Here is a 19664-nt window from a genome sequence, read left to right on the forward strand (position 1 = left end):
TGACAGAGAACCCCAGCACACCTACCGGAAACCCTATTAGAGAGTCACTGCTGGAGAGTGACCGGCTTACATGCAGTCAGCAAAATATATACACAAAGAGGCTCCAATAAGCACAGGGGACCCTGAGCTGCGGTCCGAAGACGGGCAAAGAGGAAGAAGGGCAAAGCCGGCAGGGAAGGCAAAGACCGTCTTCCTGCCCTCAGGTTCTCTGCTTCTCAAAACTGCAGAGCAGTCCCTGGTCCTCCGGTTCCATTTTGCAGCTGAAAATAGTCACTAACTGCTGGGGAGGAGGAGGAGGAGGAGGAAGCAGTTCTCATGATCTACTATCAAAACAAACACTGCTGCCAAGCCTCCCCTTTGCATAACTTCATGCAAAACCTGCACAGTTTGGAAGACGAAGCAAACACCGTCACCACCCCTGGCCACAGAAATTCAAAGGGGGAAAATACAGGCAAAGGTCATAAACGGAGAGAAAACAGCACGGAAGAAGAAAAAAAAAGAGCGTTGCACCATTTTCAGTTTGTCTTTTCTATTTCTTGAGCAAAGAGCATCTGCGATCCCTTTTACCCAAAGGATGTTTTCATTAGACTGGACAGCGATGGTTCTATCCCACACCTCAGACACATAGAGCGAGGCCCAGGCCTTAACCTACCCCTAAGGCAGAGAGAGGTTAAGGTAGAGTAAGTCCTGCAGACCAAGAATATAGTCAGGCCGTGCTGGGGAAGACGCAGCGTGAAGTCTTATCTCAGAGAGGACAGAGTTTGAAGTCCAGTCTTCCTCACCCACTGGCAGCCGCCCAGGTTCATAACAGTGAGAGAAAGAAGAGAAGGGCGTTAATAAAGGCACCTTAACCTGACCTCTAGGAGATGGAGAAGTCTGACGATTACTGTAGAACAGTGGGGTTCAGATACAAAATACACATACAAGATGAGAGGGGAGGGTAAGATGAAAGAAGTGCTGGGGGGAGACGTCTCTTAACCCCTCCCAAGGTGAGCACAGGTCACAAAGTTCAGGAAGGAGAGAAGGAAGTGCTGGAGGAACAGGATAGTTCTTAACTTCTACCCAAGGTGAGGTAAAGGGAGATCAGTGTCAGAGGATGTGAGGGGTGACTGGGGGAAAGGGGGGAATGGTGTGGTTGGAGGGAAATGGGAGTGGGTTACAATGAGCAAAGCTGTACTGGGGAGGATTGGAGTACAATAATCAGAGATTTAGGGGGAATCAGAGTCAGGGTATATGGGGGGCTGGGCTATAATGTCATTGAGATCTGCTAAAGAGAATGTAGGACTATTAGGATATATTTAGTCAGGGAGCTGTGGAGGGGGGAGCTTAGAGCATGTGGGTCTGGCCAGCAATTCTGATGAATTTTCAAGGTCTTAAACAGTATTGCCCCCAAATCCTAAGTTGGGGGGTGGGAGTTCTCATAGAGAGGAGGTTTCAGCCAGGTGCACTCCCACGCCTGCCGCAATATGGATGGAGAGAGATACGAGGACGTTTAACAGGGCCCTTCAAATGTGTCTGTCTAAGGGAGGACCAAGATTAGTCAATGAATAAGTAACTCAGAAATCTACTGAGGGGGACCCAAGTCTAATGAATTGGGGGTTAGGGAGACTGAGGAAGAGAGTAAAGGGGCCGGCACTTTCTGTGTGGTTGCAATCAAAGCCAATGAAGTCCAGAGTGACAAGGAGCGGCAGCGGGAATCAAAGTCACAATCGCAACCGCTAGTAATGAGTCTTGTATTTGTTGAGGTTGGGGAAATAGCGAGTCTGGGATTTGATGGGGTTAGGGCAGTGGTTCTCAACCTTTCTTCGATTGCGACAAAGCTCACAGATTTCATTTCATTTACACAGAAGTATTTCTTTATTCAATATTCTCTACCGTTCTCCCGGGGGAGCTCAGAACGGTTTACATAAATGTATTCAGGTCCTTGAGCATTTTCCCCCATCTGTCTTGGTGGGCTCACACTCTATGTAATGTACCAGGGGCAATGGGGGGATTAAGTGACTTGCCCAGCACAGGGTTTGAATCCACAACCTCAGGGTGCCAAGGCTGGAGCTTTAACCACTGCACCACTCAAGAAATCAAAATGTAGTAAAAGTGAGCCAAGTATAGGACAATATCTTTCTATCTCCACGATCTTGGCCTATGCAGATGAGATACAATGACTTCACCCTGTCAATACCTCAAACATCTCAGAAATAAAAGATATAAACAATAAATTGGCTTTACACAAATAAACTCTCCCTCAACATAGACAAATCCTGCGGCCTTCTACTCCCAATCAAAAACAGTGAGACTCTATCAGGAAAAATGTTTATCAAATCCATTCCTATAAAAATGGAAACAAAAATAAAACTACTAGGAGTTATTATCGACAAGGATCACATCAGTTCGGTAGTAAAAATTTGCTTCTTTAAACTTCGCCTTATTCGTTCCCTAACTTCGATTCTAGACACAGATGCAATTAAAATTCTGGTTCATTCTTTAGTTATTTCCCACCTTGATTACTGTAACTCTCTTTACAACGGACTCCTCCAAAAAGAAATCCGACGCTTACAACTAATTCAAAACCCAGCAATAAAACTCATCTACAAAATAGGCAAATATGATCCTGTTACCCCTCTTTTGAAAGAAGCACATTGGCTCCCTATCACACATCGTATTACTTATAAAACCATCCTGCTGACCTTTAAAATAAAACTTTCTCACCAGCCTTTATATCTCGATAAGCTTCTCATTCCTCAATGCCCAACAGGCACACTGAGGTCAACAGATCAGAAACTCTTGTTAATTCCTTCCATAAAAGATTTCTTTTACACCAGGAAAATAAATTTTGCAGTAGTCGCTCCAACATTGTGGAATGCTCTGCAATAACAACTCCGAGATGGGGGCTCTTCTCTCTAGAAAAAAGGAGGCTCAGGGGTGATATGATAGAGACCTTCAAGATCATGAGGGACATAGAGAGGTTGGATAGGGACAGATTCTTCAGGCTGAAGGGGACAACAGGTACGAGGGGGCATTCGGAGAAACTGAAGGGAGATAGGTTCAAAACAAATGCAAGGAAGTTTTTCTTCACCCAAAGGGTCGTGGACACTTGGAATGCGCTACCGGAGGAAGTGATCAGGCAGAGTACGGTACAGGGATTCAAACAGAGACTGGACAGATTCCTGGGGGATAAAGGGATCGTGGGATACTGAGAAAGTATAGAAACCCAACCAGGTCGTGCATGTGCAAGACCGGAGGGCTAGGACTTCGATGGGAAGATAGGACTCATCAGGAAACCAAGGTGGCATGGGGTCCCTTCTGGTGATTTAGACAGGTCATGACCTGTTTGGGCCGCCGCGGGAGCGGACTGCTGGGCGTGATGGACCTATGGTCTGACCCGGCAGAGGCACTGCTTATGTTCTTATGTTATGTTCCGATTCGAACAACAACTCGATAAATTCAAGATAAGCCTGAAGACTTTTTTATTTCGTGACGCTTTTACCTGTGCTTTTTTTTTTCTTAATCAACCAACCGCTCTTATAAAGCGACCCCACCCCACTCCCACCCTATGCCACGTCCCGCCCTGCTGGTTCTCCATGGACAAGAAGGATAACATCCACACATGTGGGTGACGTCACAACTGATATTGCCGATGGGCCCTCGTCAAAGAGCTCAGACTGAACTTTAAAGTTCTGAGCTCTTGCCCCACTTCCCAACCACACGGAGTTATTAGCAAGCTATAGCTTCAGTTATTTTCTGTCACTTTTTTATTTTAATTAATTATTTAGTTAATTCATTTCACGCTTCTAATATGGCAAAAAAGCCAGGTTTTACATGGGCGGCAAGAATGTCCATTAGGGACCCACAGCAACTTTGGTTCAAGTGCCTCGATTCTCCTGTCCGAACTCCTCCTCCAGGACCCGGCCCATGCTCTGCCCTGCTCTTCAACCTCTCTGCCTGCAGAGTCGGGGGGAAAGACTTTATCCCTCCCTGCAACACATGAGCAAGCTAATTGGCAGCACTCACCTCCAGCTGAAAGGGCAGTGGATGAGGCCGGGCTGGCCCAAGACAAGCCCTGCTTCACAGCCCGATTCAGGCTCCACTGAAAGCCGAAGCCGACACCACCCAGCAGAGGCTGGTCTTCGACATCATTCAAGGGAGGAGCATCGGCGTCATGGACACCGTTACCGCCCCTACACTTCAGACATCCATCAACGGAGGGGCGTCGACGTCACCGCAGTCCTCGCTCACCATCGGATGAACACAAGCGTGGATCAAGAGCAAAAGCCCAATGAAAGATTGGGTTTCTTACCTCTGCTAATCTTCCTTCTTGTATATCTTCAATTCTTATGGCAGAGACAAACTTTTCAACTCTGCAGCTGGCAGCTCGGAGACTGCTTCTAGCAGAAACACTTATCCTTTTGCAAACGAGAACTCTTGATTCTGCTTCACGCAGGGGAAGTTCTCCTTTGCAAGATTCTTCTCCACAAAAAAAGAAAACACCTGTCCGGGTCTCCTCAACCTTGTCTTTCAGGTTATAACAATTTGCATACAGAACCCTTCCATACCAACTGCTTCTAATGTGGTAACTAAAGGATTAACACCACCTCAATCTCACCCAGATTTGACTGAGTTTTTAGAGACACACTATGGCATGCAACCTCTTACTTCTAAGGTAATTCAGGAAAGTAATGTAACTCCACAACCGATCACTACTTCATCATCCCGCACACCTTCTCAGTCTTCATCTGATGAAATTATAACTCAAGTTTCAAGTTGATTAATTTTTTGATTAAACGCAAATTGAGATTTCTAAGTGTTTTACTAAATTATTTAAAAGCAGGGAGACGAAATTGACAAATATCCACTGAACAACACAAGACTAACAAGAACATTGGGAGAACTACAATTTGAAATTAAAAAATACGAAAAGGGAATACACAGTAGGAGGGGGAGGTAGTTTAAATTCAGATTAAGAGTCATATGCATCTTGAAATAGATAAGTCTTTAAATTTCCCTTAAATCTGGATGTTATTTTCCACCCTGATATACTGAGGTAAAGAGTTCCATATCGTAGGAGCAAGAACTGCGATAGAGGTAGCCCGATGTGAGGCAATAATTTTCTTTTCTTTTTTGAGAATACCAAAATATTTAATTAATTAATTTAAACACAGGCTGAAAACGCATCTGAGTCATAGACTTTCATTTGGAGAGGGCAGGCTGGAGAAGGGAAGATCAGAAAAAGATTCTACAGAAAGTGTCCTGTCAGGGCAGGGAGAATATGGAAAGACTGAAGAAAATAAAAATGAAGGACAGCCCTTCAATCTTGGTTTTCTGTCTTGAGCGGGAACTTGGCATCTGGAAGTGGAGAAAGGTATATGTGTGGAGGCATTTCATGCCGCCTGGCTGCAGATCAGCGGATGGTTTTGACAGGGCTCTTGAAGTTGCTTGCTGCTTGCAGCTGTAACTGGTAGGCCATTGGATGGATCTTGAATCCATATAATCTGGGCACAAACTGATTGGCTGGTCACTTGGGCCTATACTCAGGGTGCACCATGAAAAGCATGTGAGGGAAGCCAGTGCCAAAGTATGCACCATCTGTATGGTGATGCTGGGAAGACTTGGGGGTGTATACATCCATGCATTTGGGGCAGTAGAGTTTATGTCAGATAATCCAATGGGGAGCATCGGTTGGTTCTCGCAGTAAACCCGGGGACAGTACCCAAAGTCTCCTTGCTGGTATTTCTCAAGCATCTGGGCAATGCCACGATTAGTGAGGATGTAGCGAGCATGGATCAGACCATATAGCATTTCAGCTGCCAGTTCTATCAGGTCACTCTGGTTTGGGTTATCCTCCAGCTCTTCATCTGGCTCCAAGTTGAGGATCATGTCCAGCGCCTGCCGGTAGTGTTGCACTTGCTCATTTAGCCCAGTCAGGTTAAACTTGTCCTGAATGTAGTCTTCATCCACCTCACAGAAGAATTCATTGCCCCGTAGGCCACAGAACCAGGAGATCCATGAGACCTCTTCTGAGCTGCTCATATTTGTGTATTCTTTTGTGGCCAGCGTCCGCGCCGCCCTCCGCTTTACGTCGGTGCAGGTGTCCATACTCCAGCGCGTCGACGGACTGACAATAATTTTCACTTATGGTATATGGAGGTGTTGTGATGAGGATCTTAAGACTCGAGTTGGTTCATGCGGGATAAGAAATTTATGAATAAAGGCCGATTCTTTGGAATCTTAGAGATTTAAAGGAAAGAAGTGCTATTTTATAAGTAATATGATATGGAATTGGTAACCAGTGCACAGATTTTAACAGAAGGGTGACGTGATCAAATTTTTTCTTATTTGCAATAATTTTTATGGTGGTGTTTTGAATCATTTGTAACCGACAGATATCTTTTTGACATATTCCCTTGTACAGCGCATTACAGTAGTCAAGTTTCGATATAAGAGAATGGATTAGGACGTTAAGAGATTTTTGCGAGTGATCAGATCATTGTTAATCTAATAAAACAATTCTTTATTTGTGAAGGATAATTCACTTTATTATCTATTATAACACCTTAGATTTTTATAGAAGATACTGACAAGATAGATGTATCATTTATTGTAACAGTGTGAACAAGCTGAATGTTGTCTTTCCATGGAAAAAGACATTTACCCCCTGTTTTACGAAGACGCATGACAACGGCCACGAAGCCCTTTAAATCTCTATGGGCTTCGGGGCCATTAGTGCGGCTTCGTAAACATGCCCTTAGTTTTTGGTATGCTGAGTGACAGCATATTTTTTATGAAGCCATTCACAAATTTTTTTCAATTTTAGAATTTAAAAAAGTCTAATGTCTTCTGAGCTACTGGCATCGATAGGACAAATTATTTGACTGTCATCCACATAGGCAGTAAGGCCGATAGATTGGCAGAGGGTGAGTAAAGGAGCCAAGTATATATTGAAAGTAAGGGAGATAGCATGGATCCTTGTGCGATACCGAAATTATTTTGTATGGTAGAATAGATGGAATTATCGCCACCTACGCCAGAAAACCAAGATCCACCAGAGGATACTTCATATCCTACATTTCTACAGAAGGTGGCTAAGCAATTAACCTTACCTGTTTCAGACAAACCTGATCCTAGGAATAAGTACCTTAAAGCCTAAAACTATTTGAAAATACCCAAGGTACTTATTGCATTACTGATGCATGAGCATCTTCTCAAACATCAGACAGCTATTTGGCAGGAACCTCTCTCCTCACAGGCCACCAGGAAGGGTATATAGACACTAAACACAAGGTCCAATCAGCGTTGGGACACAATAAACCACAACTGTCCCATCAGCACTCTGTCATCGTAGAATCAGCACTTATGTTTAGGCCACATGGCAGCATCGGTGTACATAGTTCCATTTGCACTTCTCACCATGCGTCCACTTCAATGGAATCCAATATCCAAATGGAACATCGACAACAACTTTCAGATATGGTTCCAGTAACAGACGAGACCAGAAATGCCCTGAACTGGTGGTGCCAATCCAACAATCTCATGAGGCAAGTTATTTCATGCTCCCAAGCCACAGATAACGCTCACTACAGATGCCTCTCTCATGGGATGGGGAGCGCATACCTCACACTTCAATACTCAAGGCCTCTGGTCCCTCAAAGAACACCATTATCACATCAATCGTTTCGAGATCCGAGCGGTGTACTATTCTCTAAAAGTGTTCTTACATCACTTAGCAAACAAAGTAGTGCAAGTACAGACAGACAATCGGGTAACTATGTATTACCTCAACAAAAAAGGTGGAACAGGTTCCAAACATGTGTTAAGAGGCAATGAGGATCTGGCAATTCGCAGTTAAACAACATTTTTCTACAGGCGATATACCTTCCGGGAGTAGACAATCACTTAGCAGATTCCCTCAGTCAACACCTTCTACCTCACGAATGGTCCCTGCATCTAGCTGTGTTCTCTATGATCATTCAAAGATTCGGAATCCCAAAGATAGATCTCTTTGCATCCCCACAAAACAGAAAATGCAAGCACTTCTGCTCGAAGATTCCATCAAATCATAGCTTAGTCAGTGATGCCTTTGCCCTCAAATGGACAAGAGACCTTTATGCGTTTCCACCAATTCCTCTTGTCCCAAAAGTCTTGTTAAAAATCTGTCAGGATCGATCCCACTGCATTGTGGTAGCTCCCCACTGGCCTCGACAAAAGTGGTTTTCGACACTCCATCAACTTCAAGTACAACTACCTATTAGATTACCACTCCGTTCAGATCTCATAATTCAGGATCGACCCTCCACCCAAACCTTTGTTCACTATCACTGATGGCATGGAAGCTGAACAGAGGCCTTACGCCAGTTTAAACCTAACACCTGAAGTTGAACAGGTTCTAATCAATTCCAGAAAACCATCAACTCGCAGAGCATATACTCTTAAATGGCAAAGATTTTCAACATGCTGTTTAGGAAAATCAATCTGAGCAGGACGTTGTGTCAGAGGAGGGCAGGGCGCCAGAGGCGGAAGCCGCGGGTTTGCGCGGGAGATTCGGAGCGGCGCTTCTTGTGTTAGAAAGCAAGAGATGCTGGGCTGTGGCGGTCGAGCTGTCTCACACGAGTCCTAGATCAGCAGAAATCAATAGCGTCGGTGGGAGCCAGTTCTAGCTTAGACAGGGGAAGTGTAAATGGATGGTTTCAGAGGCACTGGACACCTTTTCTGGTTCTAGAATAGCTCCAACTGTAGCCTCAAGATTGCTGCAGTAGGTCTTGACCCTGATTAGGGAAAGGGAATGGGCACTGGAGGGTTAGGTGATTTGCCAAGGGTCACAAGGAGCAGCCCCAGGCTTTGATCTCACAACCTCTGGGTGTAGAGGCAGCAGCTGAACCAGTGAGCTACGGCCTTTCCCAGCCTTTTCTTTGGCCACCTATTGTACTATTGTTTCCCCCATCTCGTACCTCCTTCCTCCATTTGCCATTTTACCTTTTAGGCCCTTATGCCTTTAGTTACACATTTGTCTTGTTTCAGTATGATTCACCCTTCTTATTTTCCTCTCTTTTGTCTCATTTTCTATTCAATTCAGTTTATCTTGTTCAAGGACCACTTATGAAGGCTAACTCCAGCCAAAACACAGACTGTGTTGGGTTCACAGATTTCTACTAAATGTTAGGCTATTAAAAGTTCTCAGAATCTGTAAGGGACGTGCCTCCCTTGTAGAGAAAAGAACTCCATGAATGTATTAACAGCTGCCCTCATGCAACAGAGGATGTGCAGTGGTGGCCTAGGCAAAGTCCCTGAGTAGAACAGGTGTGCATGTCTTAACCTAGGTGAAATAGCTTAACACAGAGATGAATTTAAAGAAACCTGAAATGTTTATTTGCAAGAGTATTCCTTAGTCTCATTCGACCAATCCACACCAATGAGTTGTGTCTTTTTTGACCAGCAGGAAATTGGCATGCTTGGTAATCTTATTCTTTATAATTGTTTATCATTTTGCCCAACCTTGACTTCTGTAATGTCCCAGACCACCCTAGGACCCTGTTTAAAAATTGATAATTTCCTACAGGATGAAGTCTGGCCAAACCCGTTACACCACATTCAGAGTACGATCCTTCAAGGAATCTTGGACACTTTCCAATCTTCAGGAACCACAGATGATGTTAATGCTAGATAACGACTGTAGATCCACCCTTCTTGAGAGTTCAGGGGACAGCTGCTGGGGTAAAATCCAGGGCTCATCCTTGGCAGTTGGATGGGGTGAGGTTTCGTGGAAGGGTCAAACACCTCAGCCCACCTTTGAAAGCTGCTCTTTCCCAGATGGAGCTATTTTGTCCTCAGTGGACACCCCCCTCTTCCAAACTATGCTGTCCTGCAGGCTCTTACTCTGAATATGGTGAATACGAGCAGCAATTGGTTTGGTCATATGGGGCACCAAAGCTAAAAAAGGAGTTAGGTTCTTACTCCAATTTTCAGAATAGGTTTGTTAAGAGAATGAATGCCAAAGACCTAGGAAATTCCACTACAAGGAAAGAAGGGACCTAGTCTACTGGAAATGGACTTGTGACTGCATTAGAGCTTGACCAAAATTGGCCACAGTTTCAACACTTAAGACAATTTTATTTTTTGCTGTACATCAAAGCAAATAAACCTTATCAGCACGCAAGGTGACATTTTAGGCTGACCAGTTGTTTGTTTCACCACAGGCAGAAAACCAAGGTGGTACCTATATCAAATCCCATGAATTAAAGCGCTCCACCTCCCTTCCTGCCCTGCATGTTCCCCAAATAACAAGTTCAAGGAACTGTCTGAGTGGTGCTGTGTTTATTTAGCTTGAATTTTCCATGAACAAGAAAGCAGGGGAAGTAAAGAGAATGGAGAACTGCATCCCCCCCCCTGAGATTTAAGAAAGAAGGGATGAGAGAGAAAACACACTTTTCCTCAGCCTGATGGGACAAAGAATCCTCCCAGAAACACCACCACGATCCAAAAAATAAAAATTAAAGCAGTTTATAAAACCACATCATGCCAACAATTACATAGCAATTTCAGCATTTTGTTTCCTTTCAATGGAGCCTGTTTTGGTTCCAGGGTGTGAGCATTCTGCAGACACGGGGAGGGATGAGTAGGGCTAGCCAAAGGCCCTTTCCACATAATCTCCTCAAGAGGAGAGGAATACCAGGCTCCAAGGCTCTCACTGCACTCAGTCCTGGGACACTGCAAAAGCATTTCAGCCAGATCCTGAGCAGTTTAATAGGAGCTGCTACCTGAGCCACCTCCCACCCCAAAACAAATAAAATAAAGCCTCACAAGAAAAAAATATATATATATATACACATATATTGAAATGATGTAACTGTTTTGGCTTCAGTTAATATTTTGAAAGGAAGAGACGGCACGAGGAGAAGTCCAAGATTGAGTCTTTGATTCCAATGGTGGACTTAGGACTTTTCCGAATCCTCTTTACCCTCTTTCTCCAATTCCTCAGAAACCTGCTCCGTCTCTTCACCTGCTTTTTCAACATCGTCAGCTGCCTTGGAATTTGGGACCCACAATCCAGAGTCAATACACTGTTTCATGTAGAACTTGGCTTCCTAGAAAGAAAGAGGGGAAACCAAACAGTACATACTGTATGATCAGCAAAATCACCAAATTAGCTGTTTACACTGCTTGCCTCTATCTGTGTCTCAACATTAACAGAAGAGATTTAGCTTGTGCTATTTTCCAGAAGGGGGTATGTTCAGCTCACTGTACAAAGAGCCAAATGCACCACTTCTGCACATTGTGGCAAGTCAGGAGACCCCCCTACTCACTGCTCAGTGTTATTTCGACAGGCTTTAGGAAAAACAAAGCAGGACTGACCAACGAGTAGGAAAATGCTGATCACTGACTATACAAAACAGTGACCACATTAACTGTCTATCTTTACATTCCTTTTAAATCCAGCATAAGCTATATTGGGGGAGGAGTGGAGAGCTCTCTCTTCAGAGTAACGTGATATTGCAGGGAAAAGCTCTGGTAGGCATCTTCTCTCTGAGAAACGGGAGGGATAGCTCTCTTGCTGCAGGGTGATGCACACATCTCCCTAACACCACCAAAAGAACCATAGGGGAATGCCCTGGCTTAGGAGAGATTCATTCCTGTCATAATATGTGCAAAATTAACCCCAAGTGAGGGCTTAAAAAAGAAGCGGAGACCCTGTCTCCAAGTGGTTATCCAAGCCATAAAAAAGAATTACACACACAACTTGCATTTAACTCTTGGGACGGGGAGGAGAAACAGCAGTGGCGCCAGCAAGAGGACATGTTTTAAATTTCTGAGAAGACACTACCAACTCACCGTGGGATCCATTTTGCTGATGGTGTCTTGCAACATCTGCACATCCTTCACGTCAAAACATTTCTGAAGCTCCTACAGAAAGGATATGCAGACCACTGAAATCACATTAGCCCTGAGAAGCACCATCAATATGCTTCAAAACTGACAAGCCATACGCTAAGGAAAAAGTGGCCAAGCATTTCAAGGCTTTAAGAAGCAGCAGTACTAACGAGGTCGAGATGTACCCCTTGGGATTTTCTGCTCAGTGGACATAAGGCATGCAACGTAAAACTTCACCATACATGGCCTCAGCTCTGTCATCCACTCTTGTAGGGTTCCCTTGTACCCAACTGGAGTAGATGCATCACAGGTCAGCTTTGCACACAGGGAAGGGAGATGAATTTAAGAGACGGCAAAACCTAAGTGTTCACCGTCACCAAGCAGGCTGAATCGGCCAGGCAAATACGTGAAGTCAGAAGGGCATGCTCTGAAGACAGAGCTAGCGTTCTAGGGATACTTACGACTGGAAGGGACTCGTACACCTCCACGGGATCCAGGCCACCTGGCCCCAGCCGCTTCTTGCGCTCCTCTTCTTCATACTCTTTCAGTGCCTTCTCTATCCGTGCCTTGGCCCGGCCTCTTACCCGCTCCTTGAAGGACTCCAGCTCGTCATTGAAGGCCTCCATGTACTGCTGATCTGCAGTCTAGTATGAACAAGATGGGGAAGAAACAGGTGCTGTTATAGCAGAGAGCAATGCGATGACCAGAAAAACAGCACTGGGCCACGCTGGACTTTCAAACAGGGTCACAACCTGAGTGAGCTTTCCAGAGGTACATCAAGGGGTTCCACAATTTATTTGGCCACAAACTCCAACAGTGTCATGGAATGGCTTGAGAAGATTAAGAATATTTATACAGCTTCCTGCTAACACATAAGAGGGAAGAGTTCTAGATTAAAGTTTGGGGACTTGTATGGCCCAAAAGGTAACCAGTTTGCCCAGAGGTAGTGGAACGAAAAGATGGTGGTGGCAGGCAAAGGGTTAAGAAATCCGACTGGGGGCTGCTGGGGTTCATTTAAGTGTAAGAGGCATTTCCTCCCTTCAAAAGACCAAACTCGACATTTATCCCAAGAACAGTTCACACTGTTGGCTGATGCACTCCGCAAGAGAACCCCATTTACCTTGATTTTTGTGAAGAACTGTCTGAAACAAGCCCGGGGATCCACCTTTAAGCTCTTGGCCAGCTCCAAGATGAACTGCATGACAATGGTCTGATGTGCTACCTGTTCCATGAGGGCATGTTTCTGGCCACAGAGGTGCAATAGAAAGTGAGACAGCAGTTAGCAGTCAGAGACACAACAATGGATACGGGGGAGCCTCACATCCCAGGCCTTTCCAGCTGAAAGTGCTGTTTAAAAAGGCATGCGAAACTAGATTCTCCCCTTCCCCCAGCAGAAAGAGCTTCAGCAGCCTAAAACTCACAACTCTGAATACTAACATGCTGTATCACCTACAACAGACACTCAACAAACATAACACAAAATCTAACAGCTGCGATATTCCTTACATAAAACACTTAACTCTGGAAGAAAAAACCAAATTAACAACCGATACTCGTGACCTAGGTTCTGTCAAAAGCTGATGAATCCCCTCCCCCAATCCTGGAGGGAGGTGAAACGATGCAGCATCGGCACCCCTCTTGCCAAGCCCAACCCATCGCCTCCTTGGTCTTACCTCTTCCACCTCCAGATCGATGCACCAGATAACTAAGTAATTGGCTGTCTCCTCGCACACAAGGTGTGGGTTGTCTGATAAATACTTTTGGCTGTCATCCCAACGCCGCAGCATGCCTGCAGGGTTAGGGGAAAACCACAGATAGGGCTTGAGGAATTAAGAGAGACAGGTTCCCAGGAAAACACTTAAAAACACCATAGGTCTGAGTCTGCTCAGCCTCTCGTGCCAGGCTGCACAGAGAGAAAATGCAGCATGGCCACTAAAGCATTAGATTCCTCCAAGCACAGGTAAAATAGCCCCAGAACTTCGGCTAAAAATCCCTCCACCTGGAATCAAAGGGTGAAAAAGAAACTTACCAAAGTGTTTCAGTCCCTTTTCATATTTCTCCACAAATGTTTTGTGCTTCTGTTCTTTTTGTTCCTCAGTCTCTTCAGCTTTATCAGGTTTGATGTTAACGATACTCTGAGTAATACAAACCAAACATGAAGTTAGTGGTGATGGAGCACTTCCTGCTCAGCCTGTGTCCCCAGGGACAGTCATAGGATTTTCTTCCCCCACCCGACTGAATAAATGATTTCGGTCAGAGGTCAATCAATTTCATTTTTGGGACCAAAACCGAACCAAAATCCTGATTTAGTAGTGTTTTGGTTTCGGCTCATACCCAAACTATTATGCAGCCCCTGCTCCCTTCCACCCTCCCCACCCCCAACAAAAACAGCCTCTTTCTCGAACTTCACCGCTACCACTTTGCACCGCTGGACAAGCTAATGTTAGTCATCGGGGCAGGGGTGGCTCCAATTTCCAAAGTGGCTGCCATGACCTCTACCGGCAGTCTTGAGCCGTCATGGGTAGAAGCAACAGGGCCTGCTTGTGCCCTGATTGCATCACCAATGCTAGTCAAGTAGACTGTCAGGGGGAGGGAAGGCAGAACACACAGTTTGGACCAAAACTGTGCGACAGAGTTTAGTCACAGGTTTGATTTTGGGTTTTTTTTGGTCTTCTAATTTCTGGTCACTAAGGTAAATATTTAGAAATAAAAAGTTTCAAGTTTAATAAGATTTGTTATCTACGCAGTATCATATTTCAATGCGTTTAACAAATTTCCAATGCATAAAAATAAAAAAGAGGGTGGACAAAATCTGACATTACATACAAATCATATAAGTTCTAATACAAACTAATACAAAAAAGTAAATAGGATGGACTACAGTCTTTAATTAAAAAAAAATAAAAAGAAACATTTGGGGAGGAACATATAGGATGGGATCACATCAAATCCATTAGGATCTGAAGGGAAACGAGGACTACCTTATTGTAGCTTTCAAAGGTAACCCCTTCATATTTGTCTCCCGCACCCCCCTCCCCACAACCACACAGCGATTCGCACCTTGCTGAAGCCATCCTTACTCAGCGTGTCCACGTTCCACGGCATACCCTTCTCCTTCTTACGCAGGACCTCTGCTTTCTTCTCCCAGTTCTTCTCCTCCGTCTTCAGCTGCCGCAGCTCCTCCTGCACCTTCTGCAGCTCACTTTTGCCTTCGGCTGCCTCCAGCTCCTTCACCTTTTTCTGGCAGTCTGTTAGCTTCCGTTTGCATTCTCCGTGGCCCTTTTCCTGATCTGCCTTTTCCTTCTGGAACTGTTCCATGCGCTCCACCCGGGCCTAGCAATCAGAGGCATTGTGTTAGAAGATGGAGCCAGCTGCAGCAGAAACAAATACCAAACTCTCCCAGAGAGCCTTACGCTGTTTTGCATTTTGGCAGGATCAGCTGCTGCTCCCACCTATTAGTTTTCATTAAGGGGACAGTCGGGGTAATTCTATAAACTAACATCTAGACATGTGTGCCACTTACAGAGCCTTTATCAAGGTCTCAAAGCCCCTCCTTGAGGGCCGCAATCCAGTCGGGTTTTCAGGATTTCCCCAATTAATATGCATGAGATCTATGTGCATGCAATGCTTTCAATGCATATTCATTGGGGAAATCCTGACTGGAGGGACTTTGAGATCCCTGCTTTAAGTCGACATTTGTAAGAATAGCCATACTGAGTCAGACCGACAGTCTGCTTCCAGCAGTGGCCAATCCAGGTCACCAGTACCAAAGAGTAGCAAGATTCAAAGGTACAGATCGCACCTAAGACAGGTTTATAGAATACAGAACTCCAAGTTACATGCATTACTCAATATACCGACTTATGCATGTCATTGAAAAGGCATAAGAGGGGGTACCAATGCTGACCAGAACTGCCCCACTTGTTTTTCTGCAAAGCAGAAGTAGCAATGAGCCACTCTCACGACAGTGGTTTCTTTCCTTGTCCATCATGGTGAAGGGGCATTTAAAGCAGGTAAGTTAACTGGGTTCTGAAAGATACTAAGCTTGTGTTTTGAAAGTGCTGATCATGTCACGCCAGGAGTGCCTCGATTTAGTAACATGGGGGGAAGGCAAAATTGCAGAGGCTAAAACACACATCTATTTAATAATGTATATAGATAAAGGAGGAACAGACATGTTTATTTATATATACTTTTGATTGGATGGAGAGGAGGGGAGGATCAGTGTGCTTAATGGCATATATAGCAAGGGAGGGGAGTGTGAATGTATGTAATAAGTTTATACAGTAGAGAGATAGAGAGACATTCTGAACCAAATTCTCCCTGCCAGGCTCTGCACCTAACCCCACACTCCTTGCCAGGCTCTGCACCCCATCTCCCCTCTGGCGGTCTAGTGGTAGGCTGGCACAGGGCAGGCCAGGACAGGGCATGCAGGCCTAGTAGCTGGCAGGCAGGCACCCCCCCCAGGGCCCTCCCTTACCTTAATTTCTCCAGCAGTCCAGCGCTGTAGGGCAAGAGCTTTCAGCCTCCTGCCCTTCCCTCCTGCTGACTACCGAATGGCAGAGTCATAGCTGTCAGTTCTCGCCACCTGCCTTTTGCACCGCTATGACTATGATGCTGCTCGGGAGTCAGCCAGAGGGAAGGGCAGGAGGCTGAAAGCTCCTGCCCTACAGTGCTGGACTGCTGGAAGAATTAAGGGAGGGGGTATTTGCTTCATAAGATGCACCCTTATTTCCACCCACTTTTTTGGGTAAAAATAAATGCATCTTATAGAGCAAAAAAAATACAGTATTTAGTAAGTGTATATAGAGAAGGAGGGGAGAAGGAAGGGGTGTAATAAGTATAGTATATACAGAGCTGGGGGAGGGGTGGGTGCATATATTAAGTGTATATGAGACTGGGGGGGCATGTGGGTGTATGTCAGAAGCGTATATAGAGCTAGGGCAGGGGCAGGCAATTCCGGTCCTCAAGAGACGGAGCTAGGTCAGGTTTTCAGGATCTCCACAATGGATTTGCATGCATTGCCTCCTTGAGATGCAGATCTATTTCATGCATATTTATGGTGGAGATCCTGAAAACCTGACCTGGCTCTGGCTCTCGAGGACCGGGATTGCCTAGCCCTGTTAGGGGGAGGAGTGGGTGCATATATTAAGTGTATATGGGACTGGGGGGGGGCAAGTGGGTGTATGGTATATAGAGCTAGGGCAGGGGCAGGCACTTCCGGTCCTCGAGAGCTGGAGCCAGATCAGGTTTTCAGGATCTCCACTATGAATATGCATGAGATGGATTTGCATGCATTGCCTCGAGATGCAGATCTATCTCATGCATATTTATGGTGGAGATCCTGAAAACCTGACCTGGCTCCGGCTCTCGAGGATCGGGATTGCCTAGCACTGAGGTAGTGGGAGGGGTGGGTGCATATATTAAGTGTATATAGGACTGGGGGGCATGTGGGTGTATGTCAGAAGCGTATATAGAGCTAGGGCAGGGGCAGGCACTTCTGGTCCTCGAGAGTTGGAGCCAGGTCAGGTTTTCAGGATCTCCACAATGGATTTGCATGCACTGCCTCCTTGAGATGCAGATCTATCTCATGCATATTTATGGTGGTGATCCTGAAAACCTGAGCTGGCTCTGGCTCTCGAGTACCGGGATTACCCAGCCCTGAGCTAGGGGGAGGGGTGGGTGCATATATTAAGTGTATATGGGACTGGGGGGGCATGTGGGTGTATGTCAGAAGTGTATATGGAGCTAGGGCAGAGGCAGGCACTTCCAGTCCTCGAGAGCTGGAGCCAGGTCAGGTTTTCAGGATCTCTACCATGAATATGCATGAGATGGATTTGCATGCACTGCCTCCTTGAGATGCAGATCTATCTCATGCATATTTATGGTGGAGATCCTGAAAACCTGACCTGGCTCCGGCTCTCGAGGATCGGGATTGCCTAGCACTGAGGTAGTGGGAGGGGTGGGTGCATATATTAAGTGTATATGGGACTGGGGGGCATGTGGGTGTATGTCAGAAGTGTATATGGAGCTAGGGCAGGGGCAGGCACTTCCGGTCCTCGAGAGCTGGAGCCAGGTCAGGTTTTCAGGATCTCCACCATGAATTGAATGAGATAGATCTGCATCTCGAGGCAATGCATGCAAATCCATCTCATGCATATTCATGGTGGAGATCCTGAAAACCTGACCTGGCTCCGGCTCTCGAGGACCGGAAGTGCCTAGCCCTGAGCTAGGGGGAGGGGTGTGCTGTCTCCCGAGCTGGGCGTGGGCGGGGCTTGGACGCGTGCGCGTGGAGCCCTTTCTCGGGTACCTGGTGGCGCCAGCGGAAGAGGCTGCCCGTGTCGATGTTGGGGTGCGTGTCGTCCTCATCGTCCGACACCTCGATGTGATCCCACACGCTGTAGTCCACCATGGCGGGGCGGAGACGGCTCGCTCCGTCCGCGGCTTTTCTAGAAAGCTCGGCCGCCCTTCTCTGGCTCTGCTTCCGGCTGGCGCTCCTCCCCGCCGCGTCACTTCCCCGGCGCCGGTTGCTGTGGAGACGCGGCTGCGCTGGGCCGGAGGGTCCTAAAGCTGCTTCCGGGCTTCTCGCAGTGCATGCCGGGAGTTATAGTTCGCAACCAGGTCTAGGCTTACTTAGAGTCAAAGCAGTGGAAGTAAAACCCGGATGTCTCAATCCCTCTTTTTGTTCTGCAGCCATATGGTAATGAACCCCTGGGGAGCTGCCAAGTTGCAAGGGTTGGGCCTACTTTTATGCTCCTACTCCTAATGTACCCCGAATGGGGTGGTCCTTAGTCCACGTTTGGTCCCCAAATTTCCACAGAGAGTGGTGGGCGCTTGGAATGTTCTCCCGGAGGAGGTGGTGGCAGAAAATACTGTGCTGGGTTTCAAACGCAAGTTGGATGCACACCTTCTTGCAAATCATATTGAGGGATACGGGAAATCCGGGTCTCCAAAAAGGAGCACCTAAATGGGCCTCCGCGTGTGCGGATCGCCGGACTGGATGGACCTCGGTCTGATCCGATGAAGGCGTTTCTTATGCCCAAAGGCCTGAACACTGATGCATGTACTGTATAAGCAGTTACCAGACATGGCCTCTTTTTTAGAGGACTGTCCAGATGGATTTTCAAAACCCGGCACTTTGTCTGGCTTTTGCAAGGCCCCGAAGGGGCTGCAACTGGAGGGCCTCTGAGCATGCGTGGATGCAACACAATAAAACCCCAGCTGCATGGCCCTGTCCTATTCCACCCCCAAAAGCTTCATTTTTAAAAAATACTTCTGACCTCTGGGCCGTGTTCTGGGGCCTCTGAGCATGCACAGAGGGGTGTCACATCATCGCGCATGCTCAGACGCCCTTCAGACAACTGCTGGGTTTTGAAAAGTCTGTCCAGGCACCCGAACAGTCCTATAAAAAGATGGCATGTCTGGGTTTTCCCTAGCAACGTTGTCACACGCACATGCTCAAAGACCCTCCAGATGCGGCCTAAACTCGAGGAAGGGCTGGGGGAAGAATGGAGCAGGACGTCACCACAAGTCCACTTTTTTCCTTGAACAAATCTGGTAACCCTGTGTAAGCATAAGAGCCACTGCATGAGTCTCATCACCCCATACAATGCTGAGATCAGAGCTGAATCTGAACAGAAGGCAATGTTGACTTTTCTGTGGCACACCAGGAAACCCTGTTTTAGCCATATTTAAGGGACAATATAACTGTTCCACATCCATAAGAAGACACAGAGAAGAGCAGCAGGAAGGGTCAGGTGTACAGTACTCCCTTTCGTTTTGTCTCTACTGACAGGAAGCCACGATTA

General features: G+C 46.3%; 2 protein-coding genes and 1 pseudogene across 4 annotated transcripts in view; all 3 read right to left on the bottom strand.

Annotated features, from left to right (window-relative positions):
* TYK2 (tyrosine kinase 2) overlaps positions 1–4123 on the bottom strand; it is a 57179-nt gene extending 53056 nt beyond the window's left edge. Inside the window, exon 1 of one of the 3 annotated variants that reach the window (XM_033924289.1) lies at positions 4009–4123. The gene's annotated coding sequence lies outside the window, so the exon portion shown is untranslated. Of the gene's footprint in view, positions 1–25; positions 263–652; positions 727–4008 lie in introns of those variants that run through there. The other 2 variants (XM_033924290.1, XM_033924288.1) reach the window with 2 other exon arrangements.
* Positions 4124–5395: 1272 nt separating this feature from the next.
* LOC117349507 lies at positions 5396–6047 on the bottom strand (annotated as a pseudogene).
* Positions 6048–10283: 4236 nt separating this feature from the next.
* CDC37 (cell division cycle 37, HSP90 cochaperone) lies at positions 10284–18389 on the bottom strand. Its single transcript, XM_033925505.1, has 8 exons — positions 18167–18389; positions 14917–15189; positions 13886–13991; positions 13530–13645; positions 12977–13099; positions 12318–12500; positions 11818–11889; positions 10284–11072 (listed from the first exon to the last, which is right to left on the bottom strand). The coding sequence occupies exons 1-8, from the start codon at positions 18266–18268 to the stop codon at positions 10920–10922; spliced, it is 1128 nt and encodes a 375-aa protein (XP_033781396.1). The 5' UTR covers positions 18269–18389; the 3' UTR covers positions 10284–10919.
* Between the last annotated feature and the right edge of the window lie 1275 nt (positions 18390–19664).

This window comes from Geotrypetes seraphini, chromosome 16, assembly GCF_902459505.1.
Source record: "Geotrypetes seraphini chromosome 16, aGeoSer1.1, whole genome shotgun sequence".
NCBI lineage: Eukaryota > Metazoa > Chordata > Amphibia > Gymnophiona > Dermophiidae > Geotrypetes > Geotrypetes seraphini.